A 26,558-nucleotide genomic window follows, 5' to 3' on the forward strand; every position below is an offset into this window, starting at 1 on the left:
GGTCTCTGGTGTTTTGCAGAGAGAAAAAAGTCTCACTGTCTTCTCTCTGCCTATTACTGGCTGTGACAATCTCTCTGAACCTTGGTAGTTTGATCTCCAGAAGAGGACTTGGGACAGCAGTGCACTTAGAATGAAACCCATTACCCCTGTAAACCTCACCCCTGCATTTCTATTGCCTGGCTTCCCTTCTATTATCAGATACAGCATGCTTCAATGCCTTGGCATTTGCAGTCCCCTCTTTCTAAAATGCTCCCCCTGCCCTTCAGATACCCAGCTCTTTTTTTATTATTCCCTCCTCGGCATGGAACCCACCTCCTGTCCAACAAATCCAAAGTGACACGTGCTGCCCATTCTATGATATCATTGTCTTCATAAGGCTTTTGCTCTCCCAAGTTAGCGCGCTCACTAATGGACTGTCTGTCTCCCCCAACCCTGGTGCATGTTCTAACGGGGAGGGTCTATTCTACCCAGTTCGTTCTGTGTTTCCAGCACTTTGCCAAGTTCTTCACACATAGCAGCTGCACAATAAGTGCTGGCTGAAGAAATAATCCTTGCCTCATTTAGCTATAGTCAGGATTAGATGAGGCCATGTGGGCACGGTGTCCCTAGAGTGCCTGGCACATAGTAGGTCAATGAATGTTAAGCTATTCTTATTGCTGTTTTCTTCCCACCCCCACCCCCCATCCCCGCTCTCTTCTCAGGTCAGGCTTTTCCTTCATTCTATTCTGCTCACATGTCTTTCATCACCCCAGGTGGTAAAGTTTAGGATCATCTATCCATCCATCCATGCAGCCATGCAGCCATGCAGCCATGCAGCCATGCAGCCATTCATCCAACAAACACTTGTTGAGCAAATTCTAAGTACCAGGCACCACCACCAGGCATGGAGGAAACAACAAATGCACAAGACGGGTACAATCCTTGCCCTAAGGGAGAACATGTGTCTGGGGGAGACTCAGACAAAGGGAAAAAAGTAAGCTATGATGAGAACTGCTCAAAAATACAGGAATGACACCTGACCCAAGCTTGGGAGATTACAGTAAACATCTAAGCCAACACCTGAAAGATGAACTGGAGAAAGAACCAGAGAAGCCTCTTGTAATGGCCCTTTTACCCCTTCTGTGAGGTGCTCTGGTTCTAGATGGCTATGTTCTGGGACTCCTAGATTCTAGGAAAACAAAAAGACACAGGTTGGTTGGGCAAAATCCTGGGCCACTATTTTGGTCTACCATGACTAGGCAAAGATGTATTCTGTACAAGTGAAGTCTCCCAGAAAATTGAAGTCCACCTCTCTATAGGCCAGCAACTGTTTTTGATGAAAATATTTCATCACTTTTTCTTGATGACTCAGAATCACCACCATGAATATAAATTTTTTACCTGAGGTGAAATATGGCAAAGCTCTCAGGAGCTATTGATGTATATGGAGTTTCTTGCCCCTACCATTGAGAAAATAAAATTTATTCTCTATTTAAACAAGTAAAATGTCCCACTATGTGCATGATGGTAAAGGGTGCAGTGTGAATGGCAAACACAAAGTGGACATGGTCCTACACTCAGACTCTAGTAGAAGACAGATGATGTGGGTACCTAACCATCAGACAAGGTAGGAAACAGAATGGATCAACAGGGACATGGAGAAGAGATTATTACACATCTGCAGCATGAGGCTGTATCTGGGCAGCAAATGGAAGGGCTAGAGACCTAGGTATGTCGTAGGGACTCAGAGTATTCTTTTGCTTACAGGATTTCCTCCTTGTTGGATGCCCTCTCAATCAAAGAGATCAAACTATCTGAGTAAAATACAAAAAAACCCACAGCATTTTAAAGAAAGCCACTAGGCTCTGAGGATGGTTTTGTTACTCTGTCCCTCCTTAATTCAGCTCACCTGGCTGTCCTTCCCTGCTTCTTGACCATTTACCTTTTAGTTTCTGACATAGTTAGGCTCAAAAATTTTCCTGATAAGATTTTACTACTTATAAAATACAAGATTCTAGACTACACAGTCTTAATCATATATAACCATTGGCTTCCTAATAGCCCCTAAGTTGTGAATATTACTGAAAAATAAGTAGACATCTTTCCAAAGACATGCAGATGGCCAATAGACACATGAAAAGATGTTCAACATCACCCATTATTAGGGAAGTGCAAATCAAAACAGTAATGAGGTATCACCTCACATCTGTCGGAATGGCTAAAATCAACAAGACAAGAAATGACAAGTATTAGCAAGGAGGTGGAGAAAACGGTATCCTTGTGCATGGTTGGTGCAGCCACTGTGGAAAACAGTATTGAAGTTCTTCAAAAAAAAATAAAAAATCCAAATACCACATTATCCAGCAATTCCAATATTGGATATTTATACAGAGAAAACAAGCACACTAACTTAAAAAGATATATGCACCCCCATGTTTAATGTAGTATTATTTACAATAGCCAAGACATGGAAGTAACCTAAGTGTCCATCAATAGATGAATCAATAAGGAAGATGTAGTGTGTATATGTGTATATATATACATGGACTGAGTAAGCCACAGGAATAAAAGGCAGAGCATAAGGAATACAGTCAATGATATTGTAATAGCAATGTAATGGGACAGATGGTGGCTACATTTGTGGTGAACAAGGCATTATGTATAAACTTGTCAAACCATTAAGTTGTATGCCTGAAACTAAAGTAATGCTGTATGTCAACTATACTCAAATAAAAAAATAAATAAATACAAGAGGGATTCCTGGGTGGCTCAGTTGGTTAAGCGTCCAACTCTTGGATATAGCTCGGGTCATGATATCACTGTTCATGAATTTGAGCCCACATGGGGCTCTGCACTAGCAGTGCAGAACCTGCTTGGGATTCTCTCTCTCTCCCTCTCTCTCTTCCTCTCTCTAATAAGTAAATTTTAAAAAAATTTTAATTAAAAAAATAAAAAATAAGTTAACAAATATTTTCCTTTGAATTTTAAAAGTTCAAAATGAAATCTTTTCAACATATGGTGCTGAAACAACCATATGTCCACATTCTAAAGAATGAAGCTGCACCCCTACCTCACACCATATACAAAAATTTTGATTTCCCTGCGATTCATAAACTGTTTATAGATTATATTACTGATTTTGTGCTTTCAAAAGAGAGCACTACATTGGATGTCTGTATCCTGGAAATAAAATGAAGATCTCTCTGGGATGGAGTACAGAAATAGAAGCATTTGGAAGAAAATGCAACATGACACATCTTTCTCCAGTTTTCTGAGCAAACATTTCCCCCAGGAGCACTCTCTTGTGTGCCATGCCTGTTGATCACAGAAGTGGCCTGTTTCTTCTCCTGTCTTTTCCCCTTTACTTCAGTTAAGGGTGATCTTCAACCACAGGATTCGATGTGCACAATCCCAGCAGAATGACCAAAGTGACCCAATTATGTCATGTACAGATGGAAAACATGAATTTGGACTAAAAATCTAATAGGGCCTGAATTTCTGTCTTCATGATGTCACCCTGTCACTAAAGTCAGGAACCTGAAAAGCATATGTTTTCATGACTGTGGGTGTTACTGAGTGAGAATTATGTTTAATTTTCTGTTCTTTGAAGAGTGTTGGGAGAATTTCAGAAGGACAGGAAAGGCAGGCAGATATCAGGGCTCATTTATGGCAGACAATGTGCCTTGCTAAGTTGGGATTTCAGGCCTGATATCCACGTTCAGTCAGGGAGATTTCAAAGCTGATGGGGAGGAACTGGTTCATTTACAGGACGAATTCTGAGTTGTTATTGTTGTTGTTGGTTGAAAGGCTTTGCTTTCACATTATATGATTGCACCCTCTAACCACAGTAAAGAAAAAAATAACCACAATGGATCTTTGGTACACTGGAAGGATTTGCGTCTCCTGCTCCTGTCTGTCAATCCCTCCCTGGAGAGAGTCCATATGGTAAAAGTCTATTATATATGGATCAGTTTTCCAGGTTATTTAGAACACCATTTCTTTTCATCTTTTTGCTGCCTGCTTTTTTTTCAAAACTATTTTATTTATTTATTTATTTTTAAGAGAGAATGCCAATGCGGGGGGGGTGGGGCAGAGAGAGAAGGGAACAGGGGATCCAAAGCAGGCTCCATGCTGACAGCAGTGAGCCTGATGTGGGGCTTGAACTCATGAACCATGAAATCATGACCTGAGCCAGTCAGTTGCTCAACTGCCTAAGCCACCCTGGTGCCCCCTGCTGCCCGCTCTTTAGCCACTATTCTCTGGTCTTCACCAGAGGAAACAAAAAGCAGTTGAAATTCACACAGGTCTGAATTTTACTTCTTTATAACTCTGACAAGTGGGGAAATGCAACAGGGGAACACACCAGATGGATCTGCTGGTGAACTCAACAGATCCACATCCAGTGCTCTGAGCTGGGTTAAGGTGCACAGAAACCAGGCAGAGATGGGGTGCTGATGAAGATAGGATCTAAAGACGGACCGGGAAATGAGAGACAGAGCATTGCATTTAGCAAAGCGAGAATCTCTGGAGGGAGGGAGACACCCAAGGCTGAGTGTGACTGAGTAACGATAGAGGGTCCCTAGTAGCACTTCAGAGGAAGTTATGTTGTGCTATTCACGTTATATTCAACACTCTTTTCATGGCTCAAGTATGTACATGCCCATACTATGTGCCGCAAGGAAGCTCGCCCTCATACGGCTTCCTCTGGTCAGAATGTCAGGGTAACGCCTGTTTGTTTTTTTTTTTTTTTTTTTGTTTTTTTGTTTTTTTTTTTTTTTTTTTTTTTTAAAAAAAGAATGTGAGGGTGCCATGAAGCTGTCCTCCAAATCTCAGGAATGAAACAAGGACAAATGAAAATGTAAGGAATATTGCCATTTGCAAGAAACAATTAGGCACAAATAAAGAACTTCAAGGTGTTCATATTCTTTATAACAATTCCAGCTTTGGGAACATAGCCTCAAATGTAAATACAGTTTTATGTAGAGTTTTTTTTTTTTTTTTTAGATGTCTAGAATCTATAAGAATGATTTACAGAGATGTGTGTTGCATCATTATTTATAACAGTGAAAATCTTGAGGCAAGATGTGTCTAACAGCAGCATGGTTAAGGAAATTTTGGTATAAGTAAAGAATATGAAGTTGCCTTTAAAGATGATGTTTCTAGTGAGCTTTTAAGGAAATCTTAATATGATGTTTGATATAATGAGGAGTATAAAAAGCAATGCACATAACTGTAGAGTGGAGTGTCAGCTATATAAACCAATATGGAAAGGAAAACATGCAGAAATATTGAGAACTGATACTTACAGATCATATTATGCATGATTTTTATCTCATCCTCTGAACCTGCAGTCTCATGGGCAGCCACAAGCCACATGTGGCTGTGTAAATTGAAATTAATTAAAATAAAATGAAAAGAAAAAACTCCAAGTCTTCCCTTGAACGAGCCACATTTCAAGTTCTTAAAAGTCTCATGGAGCTAGTGGTTACTATATTTGACAGTACAACATACAACAGCTCCATCATTACAGAAAGTTCTACTGGGCAGAAACTGCTCCAGAGTTTTCTGGCATTGGTTTCTCTGATTTTCAATGAAGACCATGTGCTATTTTGATAATCAGAAAAAAGGAAAAACAAAGTCAAGTTAAGATGACTCGACTGTAGAAAAACCCAGGAGATTGTCTGAGGAATGGCGAAAGAGAAGCAAGGTGATTTGTGATTTAAGGAAGCAGCTACTTTAATGAGAGAGATTCGATATAATCAATAATATGTTCTCAACGTGGTCACAGGAAAGATGTATTAACTGGGAGGGGGAGGGTCCACATATGACTCAGAAAAAGGAGCTCAAAGAGGCAGGATTGGTCAGTGTGCCCCAGGATGGCTGTCATGACAGGGAGAAGAGCCCTATGATACGAGCTGATGCCTCAGACAATAGCAACTCAACGGCTCCTGTAAAAGGTTGTCCATTAAATCCTCTTTCTTGTTTGGCCCCCACTCACAACCAGACACTCCAGACTTTAGAGACTGCTAGTGTCCACTGACATCTTCATTGCCTCTCCTTCCTGGATGCACAGCTAAACAAGTGTCCTGGATCCTTCTTGCATCTAGGTGGGAATGTTTGACTTATCTACACAATGGGTGGGAGCAGAGAGGACATATACGACCTTCAGTCCTCATCACAAAACCATCTGCATAATATCCCATGCCCTTGCTTCCTCTGCTTCCTGTGTGTCTATTGGAGAAGGACTCCGGGATGGTAGAACCACAGGATGAAACAAGCCCCACTCTGAGTCTCTGTCTGAAAAGCCATGGGAGCTGCCAGGATGGAAATATCTGCAGAGGATTTGGAGGAAGAAATAAATGTTTCTTGGGCTGCCCCAGTGAAGTGTTGGGGTTGTTTATGATACATATAGTAGTAGTGATACTTACTCTAACACATAAATTCTCATTTGATCTTCTATGCAGAACGTGTTAAGGCAGCAGGTCTGGTTACTTAATCCTTGCATGCCTCTAGGGGAGCCTAGAATGATGACAGATCCTCAGCCAATCCCCAAGAATGCGGTCCTTGGAATGTTCTTTGTGTTACTGATGAATGATGTTGTTTTGTGCTCCCAAAGCAATGGGGCATGCTGTACCAGCTTGTCAGGATTGTTTAGCAAGCTTTATGATGTATATCTGGGGTCTATGCTGGAATTCTGAATTTTGCTATCATGGCTGTATACTGAGCAGGAATGTGTCTACCTGACCAGCACTCCATAAAAGTCTCAAATTCCAGTGGACTGCCCTGGATAGAGATATCTCACACATGTCCGTACAGGTTGCTGCTAGAGAGAAAGCATGTCTTATGTGACCTGGTGGGGCAGGAATTTGTGCGTGCATCTGACCTCTCTGGATTTTTCCTGATGCATTTCGCTTTTCTGCTGCTTTTACTCCATATCCTTTGCTATAATAATAAACCTTGGCCACGACTAAAATCTGCTACTAAGTCCTGTGAATACTCCTGGTGAGTCACTGAACTTGTGGGTAGTCATGGGGCTCCCTAAATACCTCCCACCCATGGGAGGTACAGGCTCTAGTTATGGAATGAAGAAGTCATGGGGATGAAAAGTACGGCATAAGAGAATATAGTCAATGGTATTGTCATAGTATTGTATGGTCATTACACTTGTGGTGAGCATAGCATGATGTATAGATTTGTCAAATCACTACTTTGTACATCTGAAACTAATGTAACATTGTGTGTCAACTATACTTAAAAAAAAAAAAGAAAGAAACAGGGGCACCTGGGTGGTTCAGTTGGTTAAACACTGGACTTTGGCTCAGGTCATGATTGCACAGTTCATGGATTTGAGCCCTGCATTGGGCTCTGTGCTGGCAGCTCAGAGCCTGGAGCCTGCTTCAGTTTCTGTGTCTCCCTCTCTCTCTTCTCCTCCCCTGCTTGCCCTCTCTCTCTCTTTGAAAACTAAATAAACATTAAAAAAAATTTAAAAAGAAACTGTAAACACAGGGGCCTGGGTGACCCAGTCCAGTTAAGCATCTGACTCGATTTGGGTTCAGGTCATGATCTCACAGTTCAGGGGATCAAGCCCTGTGCTGGGCTCTGTGCTGACAGCATGGAGCCTGCTTAACATTCTCTCTCCCCCTCTCTCTCTGCCCCTCACCTTCACATGCATGCACACGGGCATACTCTCTCTCTCTCTCTCTCTCTCTCAAAATAGATAAAGAAGTCTAAGGAAAAAAAGAAACACACACAAAAAAAACCCAAAAACCAAAACCAAAAACCAAACTACCTCCTACATAAGGTCTTCACCTAGGAAAACAGAACACAAATTGTCCAGAATAAGTATGCTTTCTATCTTGCACTTACATATCTTACTACCATCTGTTGACATTCTAGCACATACATCAAACTCTTGTGAATCTGGTTGATGTGAGTCTCTTCATAAGTGCCTAACTGACAACAGTGTCACTCATAAAAATCTTAGAAATATTGTCTGGAATCCTGTGACTATGCAATTTATGATGTCCTTTCAGGGGCCAACCTGGAGGACACTTCTTCAGTGTCTCTTCTACATTCATCACTTAACATGTAATAAGATGAAGCCAAGTTCAAGGGCCATGAGTGAGATAAAAACAAAGGGTGTGCAGGGATCCCATTTAGTGGTGGGGTCCAGAAAGGAATCCTGAATGAAAGGGCAATAGAGACCCCTGGAAGAAGGGACATCATTTCAAATGGGACGAGTGATAAGGTATGCGCATCTGAGGCAGAGTAGTCTGCAGGAGGGGAAATATAGGGCATCTTCAGGGACAGTGATTCTGAGGGGCGCTAGCTTGGCTCTAAACAATGTCAGAGGTGGCAGGTAGCTTGGGAAGTATGATGTTCAGGGTACACTGTTTGGGGGCTACTGAAGAATTGGCCTTTCTGGTGGATATGTATCTGTTTACATTACAATCAGTCAAGGCTTGGTGGTCCTTATTCCTGGGCTCAAGGCCAGGAATGATTTTGAATAAGCATGACATTCTCCAACATGCCAAGTGTGTCTCTGCCTCAGGGCCTTTGCACTGACTGTTCCTTTTGCCTGGAATGCCCTGCCCTGCCCATTTCCCCATGGCTGGTTCTCTCTAGTTATTTAGATTTCATCTCCAAAAACCAGCTTCCCCCCAAGGTAATGTGGCCTCTCTCACCACATCATTACCCAATTTCACTGACAAAATAGAAGAGATCTCCACTCCTTAGAACATATTCTGCTTCTTTCCATCCCCTTATGCTTATCTTTATTCTCTGATGAAATCTCTCAGTCAACAGGTAATTTCATATGAACCAAAAACACGTAGACTTTCTGTATGAATTTTGATTTCATTGTAACTGGCTGGACACACCTTCCCTAGTTGAAACGGCCATTTGTCAAACAACTTTGATGACAACCCTCGTCTGAGCTGCAGGATTTTCTGCAGGATATACAATTACTGAACAAATTTTGCAGCTAAACTAAGGTAATGCTCAGTAACACACTGAGAGAGGCACTCAGCACTGGGTTGGGTGTAAACACTTTGGAGGCATGCTACCCTTTTCTTCCTGTGTCCAGGCAAAAATCTTGAATTGTAGTTTCTCCCTCAGTCCTCAGACAGTGTCGAGGACAGTGGTGCCATCAGCAGAGGGGGAACATTTTCAAAGAATGGGAAAGAGTGCCAGACCCTCCGGGTCGCTCACCTGCAAATCTACCTGAGGTCACGATTAGCTCAGGCTTGAGAAAGAGCACGGAGGCCATCGCCTCACAGTCTGTCACCAGATCCCTGACAGAGAGGGTCTATTATATTTTGTGTCCCTTCCTTCACAAATAAAATTATTTTGCCTGTAAAACAAATACACTAGACAGGGGTTGGCAGATGATGGCCCATGGGCCAAATCTGGCCCACCTCCTGTTTTTGCATAACCCATGAGTTAAGAATGATTTTTATGCTTTTCACTAGTTGAAAAAAATGGAAAGAATCATAGATCATGTATCATGACATATAAAAATTATATGGAATTGAAATTTCTGTTTCTATACATAAAGTTTTATTTGCACAGCCATGCTCATTAATTTACACGTTGTCTCTGGCTGCTTTCAGGCTACACAGCAGTAGGGGTGGATGGTTGTGATAGAGACTGTTTGGCCCTCAAAGCCTGATGTATCACAATCTGGCCCTTTACAGAAAAGGTTTGCCAGTTCTGTTCTTGAGTCCTGAATGTGCCCACAAGCCTGACTTTGGAAGGACTTGGATAAGAAAGAGTTCGTTTACCCCTCGATATTAGTAATACCGCATCTCCTTTGCCCTGAAAACAGTGTCTGTGTAGCCCTAGATTTAAAGAGAAATCACGGAGAAAACCCACTTACATAGGATCCATAATCCACAGCCAGGGTCTGCAGGGCCCATGGGAGACCAAGGCCAATGAGGATATCAAACACGTTGCTCCCAATGGAGTTGGACACAGCCATGTCTCCCATGCCTGCGAGGATGAGAGGTCACTTGAGTTAGAAAGGAGATCTCAGGGTAGGACAGGGCACCCCAGAGGGACTCTCCCAACCCTTTCGTCTGATAGCCAGAGACTTAGCTGGTAGGTCTACTAGCTCATTTGCTAGGTGATTCCCTTCCCAGGCCATCACCTGTATTTTCAACAGCATATGCATTTTTGCATACAATGGAATGGAATATGACAAGAACAGAATAGAATGAGATGCACATTCTAGTGAGCTGTTGACCTTTACTTCAAACATGACCACTGGCTAAATGGGAATGATTCCAAACACCAAATAGAGTTCCAAAGATTCTGAAACACCCTTCTAGAAAGGAATAAACTTGATAGTTCTGTTAAACCTCTCATGAGCTCACCAATCCATATATTTTAGTACCATCTCCCAACTGCTCTACACTGTTCTCAATTCTTCTAAATAATTGAGTACTATTAAGAAAAAATAATGTGGAGTGCCGAGGTGGCTCAGTGGGTTAAGCATCTAACTCCTGATTTCTGCTCAGGTCATGATCTCATGGTTTCATGAGTTCCAGCCCCACGTTGGACTCTGCCTGCTGACCGTGTGGAGCCTGCTTGGGATTCTCTGTCTTTCTCTCTCTCTGCCCCTCCCTCGCTCATGTTCTCTCTGTCTCTGTCTCTCTCTAAATGAATGAATAAATGAATGAATGAATAAATGAAATCAGCAAAATTTAGTGAGTACATCTAGAGGATACTATGCTAAGTGTTACGGCTGCACATTGTGTTTGTTGAAAACAAATGCCGTCTAGCACAAATCAGGCATATAAATTAGAGTGGTGCTAGGGAAGGGCATGGCCATCTGGAAGGGGCGTCCACCTGTGAGCTTGGTTTTGAAGGAGCGGAGGGTGGGCCATACACTGATGACTGACCTGTGGCAACCATCACTGTCGAGGGTACTGCAGCTGGGCAGACCTTAGGTCATGGAGTCTGTCTTCTCTAAGCCTCAGTTTCCCTAATTCATAAAATGGGCATATGATTTTCCCTACCCCATGGAGTTGTTTAAATTAAATAAGATAACAATACCTAAACTGCTTTGCTCAGTGTGTGGCACTCAGCAAAGGTTAGCTATATTACATTTATTACTATTTTTAATAATAGAAGAATGGTAATACAACCTTCAGAAGAGGTTCTGGGTGCTACCTAGAAAACATCTCTGCCTTTCTTAAGGGTAGATCTTCTGGCTTATTTCCCTGTTCTTTTGATGCCAGTTAGCTTTTTGACCAACACAGCACTGAAGTCACCCATCACCCTGGTAACTACCATGTGGATCCCCCAAAGCTCTTCCTGCCCATAGGGAGGCCTTCCTTCCTCCCCTATCCCTGCCCCCATCTAACTGGAGGCCTCACCTTGTCTGGCCACGATGAGGCTGGCCATGCAGTCAGGCACACTGGTTCCAGCTGCCAGGAAGGTGATCCCCATGATGACATCAGGAATCCCCAGCGTGTATCCAATGATTGTGACCTGGATGAGGCAGGAAGAGGTGGTGAGCAGGGAGCCGGTGCCAGCCCCACCCACTTGTGGATCCTCTGCCTGACAAACAGAAAAGGTTGCAGTCTGGCTAGTCTGCCCAGGGAGCAATGCCCGCTCTCTGTATCAATGCAGAGGGCCAAGAACATTTCATGGAGCAGACTAGGACTGCAGGTCAGGGGACCGGGGTGCGGTGATGAAGCCCAAGTTTTCCAACCAAAGACTGGTGTTTTATACATGTTCCTTTCAGGCGAGGCAGCCATCTCGAGACAGGAGAAACAGTTTCTGGGAAAAGGTGATATTGGGACAGAATATTTAAACTCAGACTGGTCCTGGGAAAGAAACCCAGAATGGATGACTGCCATCCTGTGCCGGGAATTTAGGTATCTGAGTTCCAAGCTGCACAACTGGAATTCACAAGAACCTTAAGCGTGGGAACAACGGCCACACTATACTCGCTTATGTTGATTGATTTAATACTCAGACACCGTGCTAAGTGATGTTCGTGGTTTTAACTTGTTAAAGTTTCACAACAAACCTACAGGGTAGGTGCTAGATTACCTCCACTCTTCAGATGGGAAGCAGAGGCAATGCTCAAGGAAGGCTGGGGACAGCCAGGCTCCTCTCCACAGGCAGCACCACCATTTGCATAGAAGGGGTTAAGCCAGAAGGCGGAAACAGGTGCTACCCAGGCAGTGCCTGCATTACGCAAATGTGCCCATTCTTGGCCCCTGATTTCCAGAGGGGGGAGGGGAAATAGGCAGGGAGTTGGAGAGGCTAGCTGTTGAGGGCCAGTGGTAAAATGGAGGCAACTGGTAAAAGAAAGCAATTCCCGTATGTTGACCTAAGGAGAGGTCCATCCACAGGAGCGGAGATGATTAGGTCATTTCACGATGCCACCTGAGCGCCTTCACTTTCCAGAAAATTAAGAGAAATGCAAACCATGTGTTGTAAGTAGCACACTCTCTTTTCAGCTCTACCTGGCCTCTCAGCCCCACTGTAAGAGACACCTATCCCTGACTTGGCTCCAAAGGTCACAGTTGCTCCTTCCCCATCCAAAGGTTTGGGGGATGGTAAACCGCTGGGATACCTGGCTTCTTCCTCTCAAACCAGAAAATGCCCTTGATGTCCATTCAGTGCAGGACTGATTTGGGGACGGCCTTGGGGCTCTCTGTCTCCCACTCTCCAGGGAGGAAAGTGAGATGCACTTGTTCCCAGGGACCTTTTGTGAAATGGAGCTGGCCAAGCTGTGTTTCTCCCTTCTTAACCCTCAGCTAGGTCCCTGCAGGGACCGGTTTGGCTCAGTGGCATTTGGCCTGGAACAGAGCTGGGGTTCCTGCTCTTGCTAGTGTCATTATTACCAGGTTTGCGGTTTTGTCTGGAGTTTGGGGAACCGATTCTCCAGGGAGCTGGGACCAAGTCTTGTATTTCTCCTTGTGTTCTCCCTTACTCTTGGCCATTTCTCAGAACTTCTTAGAACCTCCACCAGGGTGGAAGGAAGAAAACAGGAGGGGCAACTCCAGGTCACTTGGTAGGCTTGCAGGTTGGTGGACCTGGGAAAACCAGCTAGCACCTGGAGGTTAGGAACACCAAAACTATTCCCCAAACTCGAACAGAGACGGCACCCAAAGAATATATCAAATAAAAACATCAATGAATCCTGCATGGGGGAGAAACCCTACAAGATTTGGGTTAGAAAAAAATTATCTGCAGGGGCGCCTGGGTGGCTCAGTCAGTCAAGCATCTGACTTCAGCTCAGGTCACGATCTAGCGGTTTGTGAGTTTGAGACCCGCCTTGGGCTCTGTGCTGATAGCTCAGAGCCTGAAGCCTATTTCAGGTTCTGTGTCTCCCTCTTTCTGCCCCTCCCTCTTGCCTGCTCACACTCTGTCTTTGTCTCCCTCTCTCAAAAGTAAATAAACAAAAAAAAATTATCTGTTGATGTTGAAGGCAAGGGATAATTTGTGAGTTAACTGTCAGGTTTACAAATTTGCCATGATTTCCAAAATAATCTCTTCAGAACCTTTTTTTTTTTTTTTTTTTTAGCCCTTGGATTTAATGTTTATTTAGTTTTGAGAGAGAGACAGAGACAGAGTAAGCAGGGGACGGGCGGAGAGAGAGGGAGACACAGAATCCAAAGCAGCTCCAGGCTCCGAGATGTCAGCCCAGAGCCCGACGTGGGGCTCAGACCCACGAAATGTGAGATCATGACCCAAGCTGAAGTTGATGCCCAACCAGCTGAGACACCTAGGCGCCCCTAGATCTTGGGTTTAATTCTCCAGAATTTATATTACAGTTCTGTTCAATGTTTGAACCAGATTAATTTAGATTTGAGCAGTTTTGTCACAGCTTTTCATCTCTGCCTAACTCTGACTGGACTAGGTTTGCTCCCCAGTTAAAAAGCAGAGTTGTAAATGGGCAATGCACTCTGGATGGTTGTGTTGCCTTAAAATGGCTTTGGGGCAGAGGCTCTTTTGAGCCATAGCCCCACAACCAATGCCAGTCCTTGAATCATTATTTTAGCTTCAGAAAGGACCCTTGAGTGGTCTCCGGGTCTAATGACCTTATTTACTGGTTGACAGTAAACTGAGACTCAGTTAGGGGAAGTGACTGTGACAGAGGGAATTATTACTCTCTGATTCTTCATGCCTTTCCTTCACACCCTTTGCCTTGTGGCTCTGCTGTTCTTCCGGCTAGAGTAGGCAGAGTATATTTTCCCTACTCCCATTGATGTTGGGCACAAGTCACCAGCCAAGGCCCTAGGAGGCAACTCATGTTTCCACCAGTCCTCTAGCATTTCAATGATCCATCATGAGAAGAACATTCCCCGGGTAGCCACAGGGTCCAAGGAAAATGAGCAAACCTATGGAGTAGACATGAAACCCATCCACAGCCTGAACCAAACATAATCATGCTGTAGCTGGAAGGAGAACTGCTCCGTCGGTCAGTGCCTGCTAAGATGACTCAAACCACAGTCAACCTGTAGATATGTGAGCAGGAGGATAAATTCTTGTGATTCTAAACCACTGAGTTTAGGGATGGTTTGTTAGGCAGTTTCCTGAGGTAATGGCTGACTGATACAGTTACTGGGCTGAAACCCCACTCCCTATTCCCCTCTGATTGGAGCACATTTTTCCCTCTAAAGAGATCTAGCAATGCTGTGGGGTCCTGAGTCTACTCACCATCCACACCATCATGTAGGAGAAGGCTGCAATCCATAACGTGGAGGAAGCAAATGTCACCATGAACCACTTTTCCCAGCGTGGCTTGTTGCAGTTGGGTACCGTGAAGTATAAGACAAAACTCAGTGGCCAGGTGAATGCCCACTTCACTGTTTCCAGTTTTCCAGCTGGGAAAATTAAAAAGGCAGAAAGCACATTAGTTAGCTTCCTCTCTCTGTTTTACCAGCCCTACATGCTGCTTGCCCCTGACATTTACAGCCTAATTGATGGCCTGGGAAATAAGCCTTATCACATTGTTCTTTACATAAAAGACACAAATGGCTTTCCACCAGCCATGAAACCTGGCGTTCAAAACCCAGTAGGAAAAAAAAAGGTATCCACTGCTCACCTGCTAGTTAGGCACCCAAATGACAGATATGTCACTTCTGAGCACACAGGGCTGGGAGGATGGTTTGGCAAATGGGGCCAGGTGGGAAAGGATGAGGATGATTCTCAGACACAAAGGGAGAGGAGTGTGTGGGGGTGGGGGTGAAGGTGGGGGAGGGGAGCTAGGCAGACCACCAGTCTGCCTGGGGTCTCTTCTCCCCATGATTAGATAACACAACCTTACAAGATTATAAAGTGTCAGTGGTCACAGCGCCATCTAGTGGAATTGCTCAATATTGTCTGTCAACTCACTGAAATCTTGAAAGATGGTTTGAAAGCTCTCAAAGTTGTCAAAATACTGCTTGGGGGTATCTCAAGCTGATACGAATTTGCAAATTAGTCATTGATTTCTGGCTCTCTAAATACCTGCTTTCAGGGATGAGGTGATGGATTGGCCAGTGATGACCTGATCCTATCATCTCTGTGTTGTCTGAGCTCTGTGTTTCAGGCATACCCATAAATGCTTATTTTGGTGACTCTATTTCCATAAGTTCCTTGTCGTCTCAGATTTGACAACCATATCAGGTCTCATTTGGCCTTTATTACAATCCTGCTTAAGGGCTAATACCTCTGGTAAGAAATGCATATACTCCCTGCTCCAATGGAGATAAAAGAACATTTCCACCTTCCAGAAAGTTCCCTGAGTCTCTTTCCAGTCAATCCTCCACCCTCTGCCACCATAGATTAGTTTTTCCTGTTGTCCACTTTCAAATAAAGAAAATCACATGGTGCATGATTTTAGTCAACATGTTTTTTGAGATTCATTAGTGTGTCAGGAATTCATTCCGCTTAGATCGCTGTATAGTCTTATTATACACAACTTATTATCCATCCTCCTGTGGATGGGACTTTGGGGTTGTTGCCAGTTTTGAAGTATTACAACTAACGTGGCCATGAGCATTCCTGTATACTTTTTTTGGTGGGCATGTTTTTACCTCTCTTTGGCTGAAGACCCAGGAGTAGAACTGCTGAGTCACAGGGTGGGTGTTTTTTCTAACTTTGTTAAGAAACTGTTGAGAAGTCTTCCAAAAATGATCGTCCCATTTTATACTCCCACCAGAGTTAAGGAGGTATTTTTAAAAATGACACTTTGAACAGTGATTAATAAACTGCTAAATGAAATTTATTTCGTAATTTTATAGCGGTATCCAGCACTTTCCCAGTTCGCTGCTACGAGATGGGAACAAATGCCACAGACACCAGGGACTGTTTGGCTGGATTTCAAAGCAAGAAAGCTGTCGGGGGACTTTTGTGAGCATTTTTACAAATGCTGTAGAATCCAGAACATAGTCAGACCCTTGGATCCCAAAGGTATCCTGGAGTCCTGCGTGCTGCTAAATCCTGTGATGTAGGGATGTCAGTTACGCATCTTGGGCTCTGGGGACTCCCTCACTGGCCTTCCAGTCTTCCTGAGGCCCCTGCACAGACAGACTTGGTCCAATTTAAATACACACACCCCATCAAAGTTATAAAGAAATACACCAATGGGAAGGGGAATGACTGCCATCTGGCTCTTTGTCATCCTTCAGAAATTCTTCAGAAAATTAAACAAACAAAAAAAGAAATCGGAACTTATGACTGCAGGAGCTTAGAAAATGATATTAAGTAAAGCTGGAAGCAGTACATGTTAGCACCAATGAATTTTGAGTTTTCTTCTCTCAGCTGCTTTAGAAAGTTCTGACTTGACTCTGGTTAGGGCCTTATATCTAGAAAAGAGTCTTCTGTTTCATGATATAGATGCTTTCTGCGAGTTATGGCTCCACTGCAACAACAAACATACAGCAGAAATTCAATCAGTATGGGGAACCTGGGTGGCTCAGTCGGTTAAGCATCCGACTTCTGCTCAGGTCATGATCTTGTGGTTTGTGAGTTCGAGCCCTGCGTCGGGCTCTGTGCTGACAGCTCAGAGCCTGGGGCCTGCTTCGGATTCTGTTTCTCCCTCTCTCTCTGCCCCATCCACCGCTCATGTTCTCTGTCTCTCAAAAATGAATAAACATTAAAAAAATTTTTAAAAATTCAATCAGTATAATCTGGAATGTAATGTAACAAATACAGCTCCTTCAGCAAACCCAGTGATACAGAAATGTGCTTTTTAAGTGATTTTGAGGAACTGCAGCAGCAAATAAGGAACATTCCTATATTTTGGTGTGTTCTTTTTCCTGTGGAAGTGTGTTTACCTACATTCACATGTAAACATTTCTATTTCTGTTAGTCAATGGTAAGGCTTTCTTCATGCAAGGATAAGAATATATGTTCAACTTATACTCTGCATAGGTGTATATGATTTACATATATGCCATATGAATTTAACCTCTATGTATATTATATGCACATATAAACACAGTGATGCATGTGCATATTTTAGCTAGCTTAAATTTCCATTTCTAAATAAAGAGGTAAAAATGGTTTCCTTTCCTCTCTGAGTCAACAGTATTTCTGGATATTTCCCCATCGTTTCTTCCATTGCTATGTGATCCAAAGAGAGTGCCCTGGGGACAGGTTTATTCCTTCATTTAACGAATATTCATTGAATGCTCCTCTGCCAGTGTGCACCAGGTGCCGCTTAAGGTTTTAAGGATACAGCCATGAATGAAGAAAACAAAACTCTCTGTGCATGAACCCAATGTACCAGTGATCATGTGATTTCTCGGAAGTCAGCCAGCAACTGAGAGATGAAGCCAGGGGACGTGAAGCGGGGACTCTGAGCATTACAGTATCCCTTTGAGTGTGACTTGCCTCTAAAAAGCAAAGGACCTGTTCTTAAGTTATACTCCTTATTGGGTTTTTAAAGAAGCTTAATTCTATTGAGAAGAAAAAGTCATTGCTCATTATCATAGGCCTAGATTAAATATATCAATTTGTTCTAACTATACAGGCAATAAAAATAGTTTAGAATGGAAAATCTAGAAAAATTTAAACAATAATTCCACCTAGGATAAACATACTCATATTTTGGCATACTTCTATTGAGTCTTTTTCTGTGGAAGTATGTTTGCCTATGTAAACATTTCTATTTCTGACAGTCAATAGTAAGAATTTCTTCATGCAACAGATATGAATATATGTGCAATTTACATGTATATATATGCACATACATATATACTGTGCATAGGTGTATATAAAAACATACATACGATATGAGCTTAGCCTATACACATATTATACGCACATATAAAAACAGGTATGTTAATATCTGTGCATATATCATGTAAGCATAAAACAGTATAGAAATTTATATAGTATATGAATAAACATGTTAGACATATACATTATATCAACATGTGCACACTGCACATATATGCACATGCTTATATTCATGCATGCCCATGTATGTGCACATATATGCATACACAAGGTATGTGTGCACATGTACATACATCATAGATATGCCTGTATTTACATACTTCTACATAATTTCTTATTATTTTTTTTTAAATGTTTACTTATTATTGAGAGACAGAGAGACACAAAATGTGAGCAGGGGAGGAGCAGAGAGAGGGGGAGACACAGAACCTAAAGCAAGCTCCAGGCTCTGAGCTGTCAGCACAGAGCCCGACACGGGGCTCGAACCCACAAACTGTGAGATCATGACCTGAGCCGAAGTCGGTTGTCTAACCAACTGAGCCACCCAGGTGTCCCTCTACATAATTTCTTAAATACTAATTATGCTCATTATAATCAAATTCTGGAGAGAAGAAAGCCCTACAGCTGTGACAGGAACAAAGACAGCCCACGCCCCTGCAAGATTACCGTGAAAAGGAGAAATGTCCTCATTGTGTGGCCAGACCTTTTTCAGGCCAAAGGAACTTAGTGCAGAGGAACTGGATGTTCCTAGACTGAGTCCTCCCAGCTCCTCGAGTGGCCTCTGTTGGCCACTGCTTGAAGGGGTCTCCCTGCCCAAGGAAGGGTCTGCTGGACACTCAGATCAAAGTTCGTTAGTCCGGGAATGGGGTTTGGCCTCAGTTGGTGGAAGAGGACAGAGGATCATAATTGGACGAACCCACTCTCTGTTTCAAAGGCAGAACCTGGCTCTGAATGAGGCTCCCCTAAGGCTCAGGGGAGCTGTAAAGATCAGCCATGTGAGGGTGCTACTCCCTCACTGGCTCAGGTGTGGCCCACAGACAAGCGGCACCAGTGTCACCTGGGGGCTTGTTATAAATGCAGAATCTTGGGCCTCCTACCAGACCTTCGGAATCAGAGCCATTTTATCAAGGATGCCCAAGGTGAAGACCTTGGATTCCATTTCATGTCTTGGTAGCTCGGGCGGGGGGAGGGGTGGGGCCGGTGGGGGGGCGGTGGGTAGGAAGGCCCAGGAATGAAGCAGAGATCCTGAGGAGTGGCAGGACCATGCAGAGCATCCTTTCTCCTCTCATGCCTGTGCTTCCAAAGGATGTGGAGGCCCCGAAGTGGGCTTCCGAGCCCTTATCTACAGCCACATCTCTTAATGTACGAGGAGACAAGATGGATGATGTAGCCGGAAGCCCCAGGCCTCCTCATCTGCAACTAACCTGAGACGAGAAGGGAAGGTGAGCAACAGTTACAACGTACCTTGAAACCTCAATGGTTGGCCTGGCATTTATCCCATTCAGGTTAGAAACACAAACAAGTGATCTGAAGGGGGCCGCTTTGTCCTACTAAGTAACGAGGCTCAGTTGTGGAAGCCAGACGTCTGGTGTCACACACGTATCTTTAATGTGAGGTAGAGGGGTGTACTTGGGGCTTCTGGGAGGCCGACATGGCCCCTTACAGAGAATTAATCAGTGAAAGACTTTAGCAAAAACAGTTATTTTTAGAGCTTGGTTGTGGGCTGCCAGTGGTGAACTCTGAAAGCAAAGGCCAGGCTAGACAGAATTTGAGATGTAGGCCCCCAAGAGTCTATGCCCTGACTCTCAGAACCTGTGAAGGGGGGCTGAGCTACCAGTTCCATGACTATGCTATGCTATGTAGCAGAGCTGACCTCCTGATGGGGAGGTTATACAGTTGGGCCTGATCTAGGCCCCTCAAAATCTGAAGGGGAGGGCCAAGATATTAGAAGCGTGAGAAGCACCCAAAGCACCATTGCTAATTTGAAGAACACAGGCCTTCAAGGGCAGTGGGCAACCCCCAGCTGACAGCCAGCAAGGAAAGAGGACAGCCTTACAACCACAAGGAACCAGATTTTGCCAACAGTCTGCATGTGTCTGAGAACGATTGTCCCCAGGGCTTCTGGTAAGGACTAAGTCCCGTCTGCACCTCTAATATGGCCTTAGGAGCCTCTGAAACCCAGCCACACTGTTTTAAGCCACTAAATTTGTGGTGATTTGTTATGCAGCAATAGAAAATGGACATAAAAGTTCATAAGGGAGAATTAGAGGGGACTGGTCACTTCATCCTTAAAATGCTTTTGTCCTGGCTGATAGGGAAGAAGGTTGCCAAGAAATATAGCCAAAGGTGGCAAAATGGGTAATGAGCCAGTATACTTTTTTTCAGTCAAGATAACCTTCTAACAAGTAATGATTTAACTCTGGCTGGGCAGTTGGGGACTTTGGGATATAGGATCTGAGTGAACAGTGTCTAGTTAATTTTGGTAAACATTTGATGAGGCTGAGATCTGAGGAGCCCTGAGGGGGCACAGGAGGGCAGCTCTGGTCCAAGTTCAACTTGATGTCCCCTCACATCTGAAAATAACACAGAACTCTGAGACTCCACACCCACATGCTACCATTAAATGGCCTTTCAAGTGGGTCAAGTAATCCTTCCAGAATTCAGTCCTCCTGGAAATTCAAACATCCTGGAGAAGTTGCACACATTAATTAAGCCTCACAGATTTGACCAGGGCACTCTTTCCTAAAGCAGCCAGAAGTTTCTGGAAGGTCTGGCAAATAGGTAGAATTCTTTGGGCTTGGTCCACTCATTCCAATAATGGGTGGGGTAGGAGGACAAGGTCTCTGGAATAGCCAAGTCATTGTTGGGTAGCAGTCAGGAGAGGACAACTGCCTTGGTGGCTGGGGTCCTGAAAACTATACATGCCTTGCTCGTCCCCTTCAAGGTACCAGGGAGATTCCCGCTACCAGTGTGACTGTATGAGATTCAGCTGGGGATGGGATGCTTTTGCTAGGTCTGTATCTTGGTGGTATTTTAGGTCATGGGAAAGGAGAAACCTGTAGGGGGGTGGGTGAGGGGTAGGAAGTGAGCAGAAGAACAAAAGCCAACTGGGAAGGCTGCACATGCTCCCCTAGACTGGCCTTGGCAGAACAGCTCCCCCAGCCAAATGTAACGGGATGGGTGAAGGTGGGTGGCATGCTTCTTCCCTTGAGCACCAAGCTGTCTCCCCAACATTGTGAGAATTTCCTCCTTAGCACCAAAAGGTCCCACAGAGCAGCTAAGAGAAGATCTTTCTCCATGAAGTGTCGACAAATTTTACATTTTGTCAAAGAACCCACATTTCAGCTAATGATCATGTGTCACCATCTTGTTCATCTCTGAACCCTCTAAAACAGAGTCTTGCCCATGGTAGAATTTAATATAAATATTTCTATATTCATGTATAGAGATAGTTCTTTGAATTGGATGGCAAAAAGATCATCAAAGTCAAGGACATGTACTCAGTGCCCCAAAATAGCCCCCGATCCCAGCCCACACATAGGTCCTCTTACAGGGGAGGTCGAATGGTGTGTATGGTCCTTCATCATCATCTTCATCCTCCTCTTCCTCTTCATCATTCTCGTTGTTGTCATTGTCCTCATTCTCATTCTCTGTCTCGTTACCAGCCTCAGCAACAACATCATCCCTCCGAGTCCCATTCACACCTCTGTCTGGGCCACTGCTGGGCCCTGTCCCATTCTCCACGGTGTGCTTAATTGGGATTTTGATGGCCACCTCAGATTCTCCATTGGCGTAGGCCCTACTGTTTATGAGTCTTTGCCTCTGGAAAGAGAAAGTCACATTCTTACCACAGTCATAGGGACTGTAGATCCTTACAACAAGGACACCAGCTATTAGGACCTTTTTCAGGCTGTGACAGGGAGATGCTTCCAGAAGACTCTTCAGTGAAGTCTTCAGGGATTCTTCAAAGTAATAAGCAACTCAGACAACCTCCTTCTGGGAGGAAGGATTCATATGTTATGACCCACAGGAGTTTGCAAATCCCTTTAGAGAAAATATCCTATTTCTCCAATGTGCCCTTCATTTCTGTCAGCGTTCTCAATTCCCTGGGCACTGCACTATTATCTTTCTTCTTTGGACTGTAGGAATCACTTGGTCCATATATGAGAAAGCCACAAAAATGTGTGTATCGATATGGCTGCCACTCCAGACAAAGGGTTACACAGGAGAATTCAGGTCAGAGACTACATTACTTTAAAGTAAGGCAACCTTGATTTAGCAACTGCTTCTGTGCAAGTTCACATCAAAGGGTTCTACCCATATGAAAGATGAAAAGAAAAAGGTAGGTAGAGGGGATAAGAAAGTTTTTCTATATGACTGGGAGCCTGATCATATCTTTCAACACGTGGACACGTGGAGAGAAGAGCAAGAAATAGGATGTACAGCTGGCTCCATCAGCAAAGATGTTGGGAAATATCTGAGGAATATTATTGTGTTCAATGTTGAGTTTGGTATTTCTGTTTTCAGACCAACGAATGTCCTCCCCTTCCCAAAGTCTCCCACCCTGCTCAGAGGCTAACGCAGTGTTTCCCAGATACCTCATTGATCAACATGCGACTGGCCATGGAGAGTCGGGTCTTGGGGGGGAAGTGGCTGGTGATCATGATTCGAAGTCCAGCCTCAGAGAAAGAAAGCTGGTGAGGGTAGGCTGACAGCAGCTCATCTACCATGATCACTGACGCTTTGCGGTGGAAATTGGCTAGGGAAATTAAAAACACAAAGTAAAGAAAACATTGAGGCTAGGAGCAGGAAGGAGATATTAATTTAGACTTCTTTCCCTTCCTTTTCTCCCCTTTCCTCCCTTCCTCCTCCCTCCCTCCTATCTACTCATTTATCCATCCATCCATCCATCCATCCTCTCATCCACCCCTCTATCCTTCCTTCATCTACCCAATCGTCCATTTATCCATCCATCCATCTACCCACCTGCCCATCCTCCCATCTACCTTTCCTCCCTCCCTCCCTCCCTCCCTCCCTCCCTCCCTTCCTTCTTTTTTTCCTTACTTGCATCCATCCAACCATCCAACCACCTGGCCATCTATCCAAGGAAGGCTGTAGTGGGCAAAATTTGGAGAAGAGTCAAACTCTTCTTTCCATAAGGGTCATTGATATAGCTTATTTGAAATGTCTTGAAACAATTTAAGCATCATTCACTGGCACAGTAAGAATGAGTGATAACCTAAGAGAATTCTTCTGTGTCTTCAAAGGATTTTTTTCCCTGGGCACAGGAAAGATCCCAATAATATTTAGTAACCCTTTCTGCCTTTCAAATGTCAACAATGTTCAATGTTCTGAGCTGTTAAAAGCTGCAGAACTGACTTTAATGTCCAGTGGAGGGCTTAGTGGAGAAACACGAACACTGCTGTAGCCCAGTCTACGAGCAGGGCTGACAAACAGGTGTAGGTGGCTGAGCTGGCCACATTACAGAGGCCCAAGGTCCAGTGGGACCAAAATTGGTACACAAGATTTGCTGACAGGCCTGATAAAAAAAGTTTCACCAAGGCCCAAGTTCCCTCTCCATGAATGTGCAATTCAAGCACACAGCTCACAGGTACCTGGACGTACACTCTCCTGGTCCTCACTCCTGTTTTCCAAGCCACTAAACCATCAAATGATCTCTGGAAACACTGACTAATAGGAGGTAGCTCTTTTTGGTTCCCTAAGAGTATTCCTTTTATGGTTAAAAACTCTCCGGAAGAGATTAAATTCTGATGTGGGATGGCACTGAATACTCTAAAGTCTTTGGTTAAACATAAGTAGAGAAGTGTGTCACATAATCGATTTTCAAATTCAAATAATTACCCACAGATTTCAAACTCAGACATATATTTGAAAATAACATAGATTTTCTAATTTCTTTTTTGTTTTCCCTACAAAGCAACCATATGGGACCAAGCAGAAATAAACCCACACATTTTTGGAGGAAGTTAAAAGAAATTAAGTGAAAAACAAAACACATTCTAAGGCAAATGTAAATTACAATTTTCTATGTTCCTCTAAGAAAGAATATTATTAGGGAGCACTATCTTAGTTCTTTTAGTATATCAACTGCTTAATGGAATGAGAATCTATTGACTACAAGAATTACTTTGTAAAAAAAAGAGGAGGGAGTAATTTACCATGTCATTTTTCAGCTTGGAAACTGAGGTAATGTGGACTGAAAGTGAATTTGGATATAGTAATACACTAACAACAATTATCGCAAATGGAATATTTTATATATTTTATCTCCTCTACTCGTTAAAAGGTTATCCCCATTTGGGAGAAGAGAAAATTGAGGCCCACTTGCTTCATGGTTATACAGCCAAATTGTGACAGTCAATACCTCAAACCACCCTCTCTCCCCAGTCTTCTCTCCTATATGGTCCTGTCCTAATTCTCCCTCCCCCTTGTCACTCCCAGCAAATGTTTTGCTCAAAAACTTCGGGAAACTTTCCCAGGCAGCTCATCACCAGGTATGACTGCCCCAGGATGTAGCCAAAGGGAGGCGGGGGGACCAGACCCTTCTCTCCTTTGGTCTGCTCTGGGACAGGCAGCATCCGGCCAACCCAGCCATGGCGCCCCAGGCAGCCTCCCAGTGCTCCTTCCTTGGACCCAGGCTCCACGCGGTTACCTTTCTTGAGTAGCACCACAGTTGCGTCACAATTGCTGCTGTCATCGATTTCTGCATTGTTGGCTAAGCCGTTGACCATGTTTCCAGTACCTTTCGTTCTCCTTTCGAAGCACTGATGGATGCAAGCGTTATATCTGAACAAAGTAATGAGCAGAAGGAGTCTGTCAGCTTTTGCTGCTGCCCCATTTCCCATCCCCCATCCAGTGTTGTGCATAGCTCCCAGTCCTGGTGTGTTATTATCATTATTATTTTGTCCTCCCATTTTCCCTGCAGAAAATGCACACTGTCCTATTTTCCAATTTAAGGATCTATGGTAAATGAAAATAAAACCAACATTACATAATAAATAGAGACCCACTGCTTTCTTTGCAGCCTCTTCAAGGTCAATGGAGGCACCCCAGGATTGAGGTCCCCTGCTTGCAGTCTGTGTGTGGAAGGGTCGCCATGAGGCTCAGTGGGATGGGCAAGGTCTACCTTCTTTTGGCCATGTCTCCAGGACCCACTGCTGTCAGGGACCTGCTCAGTGGGGGGAAGGAGGAAGGAGCAGGTGTCACATCCACGCTGCTACCCAGTGTGTCACAGGCTGGCTGGCACTCTAGGTCTCTGTCTGTGTTTGGTTTTCTAAAATCACAGGTTGGGATCCTGTGAATCTCTTGTTAATGCTGTATTAGGGCGCCTGGGTGGCTCAGTCGGTTAAGCATCCGATTTTGGCTCAGGTCATAATCTCATGGTTTGTGAGTTCGAGCCCCGTTTTAGGCTCTGTGCTGACAGCTCAGAGCCTGGAGCCCGCTTTGGATTCTGTGTCTCCCTCTCTCACTTCCCCTCCCCCACTCACTCTCTGTCCCCCCCTCTCAAAAATAAATAAACATAAAAAAACTTTAATGCTGTGCTATAATTCCAGGTCTGATGGGCTGCTGGCTTCATAGAAAAAATTCTGGGCTATGATCCTTAGAATGACTGAGTGAAAACATTGTGCAGTTCATCTTACATGTGTGTTAAAAAAGGAAGAAGCTTATTCAAATTCCTAGCACGTTTTTGGCAGGTAAATGTTCTGGTCCCTTTATCTTTAGTATTAAAAGACCTCACCCCCCTTACCAAAGAGGAATCCTAGAAAACTCTTGGGGAAAGGGAGGGGGCATTGTTCCCAGGGTGTTGTAGGCCACTGCTGCTTTTTGCACCACTCGAAGACCTAAAGGCCTTGGTGGCTTATTGGCCATGGGACAACCCACTGAGGTGTCTCTCCAGCTTGATCTCTGGCCTCCCAGAGGAACTGCAGCCAGGCATGGCAACTCTAAATTGCCAGCTGGCAGGCCACTCAAGCTGTATTTCCTCACACAAGCTTCTCTTCCACACCCTTTTTGCTGCTGCAGACAGGAGGCTCTGTGGAGAACTCTTCACTGAACCTATACTTCAGTCAGAGCAGCACTGGGTGGCTGGGCCCACTGGGATATGACAGCTATCGTGGAATAGATGGAGGGACCCTCTGTGGCTGGACAGCCCCTTCCTGTACTCCCTGGGAGTTGCGGTTCACCCTCCATTATGTGAGGGAGAGAACATAAAACTAGTCAAAGGTAATGGTGGTTTCTGTGAAAAGGGAACCGGGCAGGCCAATCCTAGAGCACTCTTTATAAGAGGTGGAGAACAGAACCAGAACATCACTATTTTGCAAACCTAAAGAAATGATGGAGCTAGATCCTGAGCATCAGTGGCTGCCAAA

General features: G+C 44.1%; 1 protein-coding gene across 1 annotated transcript in view; it reads right to left on the reverse strand.

The window, feature by feature from the left end:
* Positions 1 to 26,558, reverse strand: part of SLC24A3 (solute carrier family 24 member 3) — a 480,571-nt gene that overhangs the window by 17,391 nt on the left and 436,622 nt on the right. The window contains exons 10-15 of the mRNA XM_060611249.3: positions 24,842 to 24,975; positions 22,767 to 22,927; positions 21,720 to 21,990; positions 14,659 to 14,825; positions 11,358 to 11,472; positions 9,857 to 9,969 (exon numbers count right to left, since the gene is read on the reverse strand). Coding sequence (XP_060467232.1) covers positions 9,857 to 9,969; positions 11,358 to 11,472; positions 14,659 to 14,825; positions 21,720 to 21,990; positions 22,767 to 22,927; positions 24,842 to 24,975 — 961 coding nt within the window. The remainder of the gene's footprint in view (positions 1 to 9,856; positions 9,970 to 11,357; positions 11,473 to 14,658; positions 14,826 to 21,719; positions 21,991 to 22,766; positions 22,928 to 24,841; positions 24,976 to 26,558) is intronic.

This window comes from Panthera onca, chromosome A3 (genome assembly GCF_046562875.1).
Source record: "Panthera onca isolate mPanOnc1 chromosome A3, mPanOnc1 haplotype 2, whole genome shotgun sequence".
NCBI classification, from domain to species: domain Eukaryota; kingdom Metazoa; phylum Chordata; class Mammalia; order Carnivora; family Felidae; genus Panthera; species Panthera onca.